Source organism: Mirounga angustirostris, unplaced genomic scaffold (assembly GCF_029215605.1).
Source record: "Mirounga angustirostris isolate CCGP_5_RB_7025 unplaced genomic scaffold, mMirAng1.0.hap1 SCAF_13, whole genome shotgun sequence".
NCBI lineage: Eukaryota > Metazoa > Chordata > Mammalia > Carnivora > Phocidae > Mirounga > Mirounga angustirostris.
The window spans coordinates 3,392,299-3,403,231 of NW_026991721.1; the positions used below are offsets into that span (position 1 = coordinate 3,392,299).

Genomic DNA, 10,933 nt, shown 5'->3' on the forward strand with positions numbered 1-10,933 from the left:
GATCCCAGGTGCAGCAACAGAGAAAGACGAGAAGACAAGGCTGCTCGCCGAAAGAGGCAGACAGAGTGTGTTGCTGATGAGAGGCGAATGGCCAAACACTTTGAAGGATCTGCTGAACCGTTTCATAAACCAGACAACGGAAGTAAGTAGTCTTCCAAGAGGGGTTTTCCAACTACTCCTACTGAAGATCAGTCCATAAGGGGGGACTACCAAAACTCAAGGGTATCACTAGACTCTACCCTTGCTGAGGAGTCTTTTAGCTCACTTCACCTCATCTGGATTACGAGGTAAAGTCTCCCTAACGTACTCACTAACTTAAGCTTGGCAAGGGGTCAAACCTTGCGAAGAGCACTAACAACGAAATTACGGTGGAGTGTTGCACCCCACTGTGCATTACAGCAGTGCTTGAGAAAAGCCTGCGGTTCTCTCCCCCAGAGGAGGCTGCAGGGCCGAGTGCAGAGGCGTCCCTCCCCCCGTGTGGTGGCCAGTGTTAGCATCTCCCATGGCCGCCCTGGCCACAGGCCTGGCCCTGACTCATCCTCCCCGCCAGGCTCTGCTTCCACCTTCCTCCCTTGCCAATCCGCCCAGGTGCCAGCTAGCAGACACCTCTGTGGTGACAATCAACGCACCTGCACGGGTGCCTTACCTGCCACTAAGTTGTGCTCATAAGACCTCACTCTTCAGGGTGCTCGGGAGTCCTACGAGAAACACTCTCCCAGGGATTCGGACTCTGGGCGAGACACAGGCGAAACCTGGGGTCCCACCCACAATTCAAGCCGAACAGATTCTCTTTTCTTGGAATTCTCTGGGTGAGATGTCTTTTAAGAAACTCACTTGTTGCTTACAAAAAGAGTGTGAAATCACTGCACTCAACTTGGAAGAATAAAATCTGCATTTTCAACTTTAAACGAAATTGGAGGGAAGACTAAATGAGCAGTAATTTTTAAAAACACTGATCAAACACTGTGATCAAGTCACATAATAAGTGTCACTTAAGCCATCTCATCCTCCTTAGCCTTGTCTGCCACAGCCAGCCTGTCAGCACAAAGCCCACCCTGGGTCAGCACCGGGCAAGGGAGGAGGAGGGCACCCAGTGGGCTGGGCCACTGCCCCCATCATCTTTCCATGCATGGCGGCTGAGCATGGGCAAACCGGAGACTTAGATTAGGAAAAGAACAATGGGTACTACACAAGGACTAGTGGGTTTGGTTTCTCCTGTACCAAATAATGATGATTGACATTTTTACCATGACTTCTACATGTGCTTCAGATACGGAGAGCACGACAGTCTCCCCCCGCTTCCAGTTATATACACAAACAGTCTTTAAGTCAACCCACCAAGAACCAGAAAAACTGAACACAATTTTAAGTCTGTTTGAAGGCATCAAAGAGATACCGAGGCAACCACAACTGGAGGGAGATTCCAAACAAAGGGACCCACTGAGGCGACCCTAATATTTAGAGTACCACTCTCTCCCTCAAGGCATATGACAATTCTGATTTTCCTCAGGGATGGGGGGGGGGGGGCAATATACCAATAAGCCAGAAAGAAAACATAGCAGAAAGCCAAGAAAGTCTTGGCTAACAGAGCTCTGGACAGCTCCAAGGGTACAGGAAGACAAAATTCGAGTGCAGGCCTGACAAGTTAGCCAGGTCTTAAAGGTGAAGATCCCCGAGACCTGGGAGGCACAGAAAGTGAGCCCAGCACTCTGCAAGCACTCCCCGAGAGCTGAGCCTTCAACCATCTCCTGTGCTCAGGAGACAAGAACTGGGCTTTGGGACCTGCCAAGAGGAGGGGCGCTGGGAAATGCTCCAGGCCTCCAGATGGAGACCCCGGAGGGCTACATGCTGGGGAGGGGGGCAGCTTACAGAGCTTGAACCCCAGTGTCAAGTAACTCACACTTGCCCCACTTGGGGTGTGTCAGAGGAGATGCTCAAGGAAGACAGCCTCACCCAGAGCCTCTACAGCTTTTCATACACAATATCCCAACACTCAGGAAGAAAGGAAGGAAACAAGGGAAGGATGGACAGATATAATAGCATATAGGCCAAAAGAAAAAAGAACAGAAACAGACCAACAGATGACACATATACTGGAGTTATCAGATGCACACATCAACTTTTCAAACATATACTTGACAAATGGGAAATTTTCAGAGAATCAAAAGAAATTCTAAACTGAAAAACATAGCAGTTAAAATTAAGAACTCAATTTGTGGGCTTAACATCAGAATAGACACAGGTGAAGAGAGAATCAGTGAACTGGAAGACAGGTCAGTAATTAAAAAATATATATATATCTAGACAGAAGTCGCAGGTAAAAGTCTGGAAAACAAAAGAGCCCAAAAGACACATGGGACATGGTAAAAAGGTCCAATGGGGACCCTCAAAGTAGAGGAAAGACAGAATGGGGAATAATACCTACAGAGATAAAGTCAAAACTTCTCCAAAACTGATTAAAGAACCAAGCCATTGACTCAAAGAATGTCTGAGGCAAAAAGAAAATGTTAAAAGTAACAAGAGGAAAAAAGATACTGCCTTCAATGGGATAACAGTAAAACTGCCAGCTGACTCTTCAAGAAAAAGAGAGGAAGCCAGAAAATCACTGATTGGCAGCTATAAAATGTTGAACAAAAAAAACCACCCACCTGGAAGTCTATGCCTGACAGAAACATTCTTCAAAAGTAAAGGCAAAGTAAAGATGTTTCAGGCAAAAAAAAAAAAAAAAAAAAGAGAGAGAGAGAGAGAGACAACTCACCAACCACAGACATGAATGAACTAAAAGAAATATTAAAGCAGTTCTTTGGGGAAAAGAAAAGTAGTCTTTGACAGAAATATGAAAAAAACAAGGAGTAAAGAGCAACTTTATGACAAAAAGGGTAGCTAGGAAAATAAATCTCGTTTTTTTTTTTTTAAGATTTTATTTATTTATTTATTTATTTATTTATTTATTTATTTATTTATTTATTTGACAGAGAAAGAGAGAGAGAGGCAACACAAGCAGGGGGAGTGGGAGAGGGAGAAGCAGGCTTCCCGCGGAGCAGGGAGCCCGATGCGGGGCTCAATCCCAGGACCCTGGGGTCATGACCTGAGCCGAAGGCAGACGCTTAACCGACTGAGCCATCCAGGCATCCCAAATCTTAATAAGTATTAACAGCACAAAGCAATGATGACAGGGCCAAAAACGATCTAAAATTTTAAAATATTACTGTGACAAAAACGGAGGAGGGGAGTTTAATGCCATTCAAGTGTCAAAGGAAACAGTAGTATCAGGGAAGTAGTAAAAGTACTAAATGAGGCCTAAGTTTAAACTGTGCCCTGCATCTAGGAATATATATTCCAACAACCTAACAGAGAACTATACAATTAAAAAACACTTCATACTTCTAAAAGAAAGCCAGAGAGAAAAAGAACACAGAACAGGTGGGACAAATAAAGAACAAGTAGTGATATGGCACCTGTAAGCCAATGTATCAGTCAGTATATTTAAACAGAGCAAACACTCCAGCCAAAAGATAAAGATCGTCAAATTCATTAAAATAAAACTAAGCATATACTATTCACAAAGGTATACCTTAAAATGTAAGCTCACAGACAGGTGAAAGTAAAAGATCCCCAGGTAAACCCTAACTAACAGAAAACTGACATGGCAAATACAATTATCAAATAAAGTAACCTCTACAGCCAAAACCATTACTAGAGACAAAGAGGAACGTTTCATGATAAAAGTTCCATCTACTAAGAAAACAAGAGTTCTAAATTTGAATAGACCTAATAACACAATCTCTAATTACATAAAAATTGATGAAAACAGAAAAGGAGAAAGGGCCAAATCCACAATCACAGAGGGAGACCTCAGATTCAGATCTCAGTAATGGACACAACTAACAACAGGGTGTAAGGCTGGGCTGTTCAATCTGTAGTCACATGTCGCAAGTACCTGAAATGTGGCTACTCCAAATTGAGATGTGCTCGAATATAAAATACAAACCAGATTTTAAAGCCTTAATAAAAGGAACGTAAACTATTTCATTAGGTTTTTTAATGTTGATTATACACTGAAATGATATTTTGGATATCTGTGTTAGATAAAATATATATATATATTTTTAAGATTTTATTTATTTATTTGACAGAGAGACAGCAAGAGAGGGAACACAAGCAGGGGGAGTGGGAGAGGGAGAAGGAGGCTCCCGCGGAGCAGGGAGCCCGACACGGGGCTCGATCCCAGGACTCTGGTATCATGACCTGAGCTGAAGGCAGATATTTAACAACTTAGCCACCCAGGCACCCTGATAAAATATATTCTTAAAATTATTTTCACCTCTTTCTTACTTTATTTAATGTGCCTACTAGAATCTGAATTACATGACTAACAAACTTCACCTCACTAATAAACACAGAACACTGCATTCCCACCAATACACATTATTTTCAAGTGCCCAAGGAACACTTAGTGAAAATGAATGTACACCGAGCCACTAGAAAAGCTCAACTCATTTCAAAGGATTGAAACTATGCAGGTCGTATTTAGGGACTGCAACAGATTAACAGTTTACATCCCCCCCCCCCCCACCACCAATTCGTCATCTCCAAGGTGATGGTATTAGGACATGGAGACTTCGGGAGGTGACCAGGTCATGGGTGGAGCAAGCTCCCTCATCCCTGCCACAGCGTGAGGACAGTGAGAAGTCGACTGTCTATGAACCAGGAAACCGGGTCTTGACACTGAATCTGCCCATGCTTGATCTTGAGGACTTCCCAGTCTCCAGAACTATGAGAAATAAACTTCTGTTGCCTATTAGCCAGCCAGTCTGTGGTATTTTGTGATAGCAACCCCGAAAGAATAAGACAGATACCTTCACAGAATTAAGCTAGATATCAGCAAAAAGATAACTAGAAAATCCCCCTAAACCTTGAGAAGTGATATACTTCCAAAAAACTTTATGAATAAAAAAAGAATACCACAATGAAAACTAGAAAATATTTTTACATAAAAGATAATGAAAATTTGGCTTATCAAAACTTGTGAGATAAACAAACGTGCTTAAAGGGAAACTTATAGCTTTAAAATACATATACTGGAAAAGAAGAAAGGCTAAAAATCAAGCTAAGTATTTAGCTGAAGAAGTAGAAAAAAGAACAGCAAACAAAACACAAAGTAGATGGGGAAATAAAGGACAGAAATTAATGAAATAGAAAACAAATAGAAAAACAAATAGAAAAAAATCAATAAAGCCCAAAGTTGGTTCTTTGAAGGGACTAATAAAATTAATAATCCCCTAGCCAAGACTGATTAAGACACAAAGCACAAATTACCAGTATCAAGAATTTTTAAAAGGAAATATCACAATGGATTCTGCAGATGACAAAGATATTATGAACTACTTTACACTTATTACTTGGAAAGTTCAGGTGGCCTGGGCAAATTCCTAGGGAAAAAAAAATGCCTTATCTAAATAGATACAAGAAGAAATATAAAATCAGAAAAATCCTTTTTCCACATAAAAAAATGAATCTGAAATTAAAAACCTTCTCACAAGGAAAACCCTACATCAGCTGGTTTTGCCAATCAATTCTTCCAAAAATTGAAGGAAGAAAACATCAGGCTCACACAAACTCTTCTGGGAATACACAAGGAACACTTCCTACCTTGTTTTATGAGACCAGCACAGCCTTAATACCGAAACCCAACAAGGACAATACAAGAAAGTAAAATTGCAGACCAACCTCTCTCATGAATACACATGAAAGAATCCTAAGCAAAATATTAACAAATAAAATCCAGCGAAAAGAGAATACACAGAGACCAAGTTGGGATTATTGTAGTGTGGCAAAAAAAATTTTTTTTAAGTTAAATCACCACATTAAAAAAAAAAATCACTTATCCCAAAAGATGCAGAAAACACATTTAAGAAAATTTAATATAATTTACTTCATGATTAAAAAAAAAAACTTAGCAAACTAGAGCAGAATTTTCATATTTTGATAAAAAATATCTACCAATAAAGCCACAGCTGGTATCATATGTGATGGTCAAATCCTGAAAGCTCTCTCTCTGGTATTGGCAGTGAGACAAGGACACCTATTCTCACCACTTCTATTCAACACTGTACTGAATATCCTACCCAGTACAAGAAGGCAAGAAAAATAAAAATGGTTATTGCATTGGAAAGAAAAAAAAAACTTATCAAAATACACCGAGAGAATGAAAGGCAAACACACACAAGACTGTTAAAAAAAAAATCTGCTATCCATATACGTATTCAAAAATATAAAAAGAACTCCTTCGAATCAATAAAAAACAAAACAGACAACCCAATCGAAAAATAGGCAAGAGACAATTATTTCACAAAAGAAGATATCCAAGTGGCCAATGAACACACACAGAGAAGTCCTGCCCCTGCATATATACTGGTCATCGGGGAGCAGCAAGCTCACGCCATACTCAGCTTCCTACCACTTGACAACCACCAGAAGCTAAAATGCAAGAACCGACAAAACCAAGGGTCAGACAGCCACTGAGTGCTCACATACCGTGCGTGGGGGGTGAACAAACACACACGCCATCACGCAGCGATGCTGCTGCTTTGAGTACACTCCACAGAAATGTATACATATCTGTACCAACAAACAAGCAAGAATAGTCAGGGGCAGCATTTGTGAATACCCATGCCCAGCAGAAAGAATAAACTATGGTATTTTCACACACCAGGGACTAGACAGCAATGAGAAAGAACAAAGCTACACGAGGCCAAACAGACGCATCTCATAAACATAATGCCGAATGACTATTTCATTTATATGAAGTCAAGAGCATACCAAACCAGTCAATGGCGAAAAGTCAAGACCATGGGTAGGTTTGGGGCACAGTTACGGGGAGTGGGTAGGAGGCGGCTTCTGGGAAACTTGGTAATGTTCTGTTTCTTCATCTAGGTGGTGGTTACAAGCATGTGCTCACTAAGTGAAAAGTCTCTGAGATGTATACTTGCCATTGTGAGTTTTTCTGATTATGCTACAGTTAAGGTTTGTTAATGCATGTCATCACTTGCTTATACAACTTGGTCGTAGTACAAATGCCCTTACTCACATCCTGTCTGGCCACACTCTCGGCCACCGGACAGGAGTCAAACACCAGAGAAAAGGAAGGTCCGAGACAGTTTACCTAATGGTTCCCATGTTTCTGAAATGCTGGTCTCAGGTGCTCAGGCCTGGAGGGGAGGCAGGGAGGAGGGGAGCCCAGGGAGGTAGGGAGGTGGGGAGGTGGAGAGGCCAGGAGGCCAGGGAGGTGGCGAGGTGCTCAGGCGGGGAGGCAGGGAGGCCAGGTTGCACTCTCCACTCAACGAAGAGCTTCCAGGCTACATGACACTGAGCAGTAGCTAAAAACAAATCACTGAGCAATGGTGTGGGGTCACACCCTCCACTGCACAAAACTCCTGTCCCTTCTGTTAGGTCGTGTGTGCTCATTCTTTCAAAAATCTACATGATCAAATACTTAAGTATTTGACACGCACTTCGGTACACGGCCTCAAATTTCACTAAAACAAATAACAATCACAAAAAACAAACAAAAACCACTGAAAAATTTACAAGTACGCTAAAATCCTGATGGAGCATCATTTGGTCCATGCTTTTGAGCTCGTGGTAATAAAACCTGACCTACGCAAACTACATCATTTGTGAGGCTTGCACGAGAAAGACCGTGATGGTTCTCTGAGCCCACGGAAAAGGAGCATGAACGCCAGATTATTACTGCTAAAAAGGAAACGCAAACGCTTGGCTTATCAATCTTTCAGGAGAACCGACTACAGCCAAGAAACGCATTGGGGCTAGCAATTACTCATTTACTAATTTAGCACTGCAGACTGATGGCGGGAGCACAAGCGCGTACTTATGCAGGCCTACCTGAAAGGACCACAAAGGCGCCCATTATGGGTAAGTCAAGTGGCACCTAGGTGGCCGTGAACATCCAAGTAACCCCGGTGTCTCCCGCACACTCAGTGCCACTCGCCTTACACTTTCATGGGTGACATTCTCCCCTCACCTATCATTACGTTCTCACTCGGCTCTGAAACACTAGTCCAAATGTCATATACTCAGATGAACGACTTCGGTGTCACTTCAAGCTTACAATTCTCATCAGCCAAGAGAAAGTTCCGAAGGAATTAATCTCCATCTCATGGGTCCCCCACGACAAAGTTCATTTACAAAACACAGGTGTTCTTCTAAAGGTGGACTGTAAAAATATCTTTCCTGTGAGAGCAATCCTATGTGCCCATTAAATTGCATTAGAAAATGGGAGATACGTGGTAAAATCCATGAGAAACACACGTTCAGCAAGAAAGCCTGAGACAACAGAACGGAAGGCCCCACACAGCTTGGATGCCTCATGGCCCTTGTCCAAAATCTTCGGAGCACTGTCCCAAATCTAGACAGTTCCTTCTGCTGCCCGAGGAAGGGAACAAGAGTTACGAGGTGTTTAAAGTAAAGCGCACCACAGAGTTCCTCCTCCCTCAGAGGTTTAACCCTCGGGAATGCTCTCTGCATGTGACTTACGAAACCCAGAACCACCATTTCACAAACTTGTCTAAAACATGAACACCGTGAAAGATGATACCATAAAAAAACATTTAGAGAGAAAAAAAAAAAAAAAGACTCTGTAGAGTTCCAGGTGAAAAACATCCATACCTGTGGGAGCGCAGTATTGAGCTGCCTCTGCAAGGAGTCTCTCTCATGACCAACCTCGTGTAACTTCCCCTGGGTCAATGCCAGCGTTTCCTGAGTCTCTCGCAGCGTGTCCAGAAGACGGTCCCTCTCTTCTAGCATGGACACCATCAACTGTTCAAAATGTGAATCGGCATCTGGCTGCGAAGGGGAGCCGGACCCATGGCTCCCGCTCCCTCCTGGCGGGCCTTCTGCTTCACTGATGGTCGGCATCACCTCGCACATCATCTTGAAATAAAAGACCCAGACTCCAGTCATTAAGTGCAAAATAAAGGCTCCCACAAACCTGCAACTTTATAGCTATGTGTAGCTAATAAACTGAAGGTTGACAGACAGCCTCGTTATCCTCAGATCTGACTGTTATACTCCGAATAGAAGCGGGGAAAACATACACCCAGGAATCTTGAGTGCTGGGAACACACAAGATGAGCACATTAATAACCAGCGAAGGGTAGAGACCCCAGAGACCACCCCTCACATAAAGAACAAACCCTGTGGCATTTTGTTTGCAAAGCTGTACTTTCTAGCTGTTGGAAACAAGTGTGCTTCTGTAACCTTTTTTTTTTTTCCTATTTCCCGGTGGGGGAGAGAAAGTCAAAACACATGCCACCCAATCATTTTTCAGGAAAAGCACAGAAGGAGCACACAGCCAGTAAAACTGACAAGTACAAAACCCATCAGGCATCTTACAGGAATGTGTGCAGTCAGCTCCCGAGGAGGACTGACGGCTCCCTGAATTCTCGGGCTGGATTTGGTGAGCGCTAAAAGGAACTGGATTCGTTAAGGGCCGGGAAAGGTGCTTTTCAACAGCTGCAAGGTGCGACGGTCAGGCAACCGAACTCATGTAAGTTTACAGCCGAAAAAAGGGGAAGGAAAGAAAGAAAGCTTTCACAGCGAACACGAAGCTGGTGCTACAGCCGCGGACGGCTAGGAAGGAAGGAAGGAAGGAAGGAAGGAAAAGCGAAAGGGGAGAACGGGGACGCTATAAGCGTCTCCCACATGACGCCGGCACGAGGGGAAGGAGGGCCGGTTCCCGCGGCTGGAGCCCCGAGAAGGCGATGCCCAGGACTGCGCGCCGGGCGGCGACACAACGCCCTCCGCCCCCTTCGCGCCCGCGCCGGGCGCCGCAGAGTCCCCGGACCCTGAGGCGGGGAGAACCGCTGACAACTGGGGCGCAGCCCAGGTCGCGGCGTTTCTCCGCCACAGGTCCTCGGCCCCCGCGCCCGGCTGGCCGGGCTGACCGGGCTGACCCGGGCGCCGCGCGGCCCCAGGAGCCCGTCCCTCGCGGCGCGTCCGCCGGGGGTCCTACCGGGGTCCCGGGCGCCCGCCCCCGCGCCCGGGGGGCTGACAGCGAGCGCCGCGCAGCCGCCGCGCGGAGGGGGCCGGCGCCCGGGGCCACCGCGGCCCCGCTCCGCCCCGAGCCTGCCTCGGTCTCCCGCTCCTTTACCTTGCTCGCCGGCGGGAGCGGGCGAGGAGGCTCCGCGGCGGCTCGCGGGCGGCTGCTCGCTCCGGGCGAGCTCGGGGCCCGACGAAGACAGCCCGCGCCCGCGCCCGCCGGCCCCGGGCCCGCAGCCCCCAGTCACTAAGGCCGGCCCGCGGCCGGACACTGGCGGAGCGCAGGAGGAGCGGGCCCGGCTGCGCGTCGCCGGCGTCAACGTGCCCGACGTCGGGCGCGTAGGCGCAGCGTCAGCGCCGAGCGCCGCCGGCCGGCCCCGCCCCCTCGGGGGAGCGCCGCGGAGGCCGAGCGCGCGAGCACCGCCCCCTCAGGTGGGCGGGCCGGGCCCCTCGGGCGCCGATTGGCTAGGTGCGGGAGGAGCCCGGCCCGACACGCCCCCGACACGCCCCCGCCCAGGTGGGGGTCGTCTGCGCGCAGTAGCAGCTCCGCGAAGGCATCTGCCCCCAGATCTCCCCTTACAGCCGCCGGGGACGCCAAAGGCCGTTATCGAACGCCTGCTGTGCATCAGGTTGTGAGCCAGACCCTTACCAGACATCACGTCCACACACCTTAGAGGAGGGCGCGCCCAGGCGCGACTCACCTGCCGGCTGGCTCCTCGGGACCGGAGGCACCTGCTGGCTGCCTCCTCGGGACCGGAGCCTCTTTGGGACCAAACCTTACCGGACTCAGAAGGACGCGGTTTCTACGCAGGGCCCACTCACCGAGCCTTACCTGCTATACCTGCGGAGGCCCAGGTGGGCCGCGTTTGATGTG

At 46.7% G+C, this 10,933-nt stretch overlaps 1 protein-coding gene across 5 annotated transcripts in view; it reads right to left on the minus strand.

Moving 5' to 3' along the window:
* Positions 1–10,376, minus strand: part of PPFIA1 (PTPRF interacting protein alpha 1) — a 91,893-nt gene extending 81,517 nt beyond the window's left edge. For 2 of the 5 annotated variants that reach the window (XM_064576047.1, XM_045893073.2), the window contains exons 1-2: positions 10,172–10,376; positions 8,689–8,952 (exon numbers count right to left, since the gene is read on the minus strand). In XM_064576047.1, the coding sequence (XP_064432117.1) occupies positions 8,689–8,952 (264 nt within the window). In that variant the 5' untranslated portion in view covers positions 10,172–10,376. The remainder of the gene's footprint in view (positions 1–8,688; positions 8,953–10,171) is intronic. The other 3 variants (XM_045893072.2, XM_045893069.2, XM_045893071.2) reach the window with 2 other exon arrangements.
* Between the last annotated feature and the right edge of the window lie 557 nt (positions 10,377–10,933).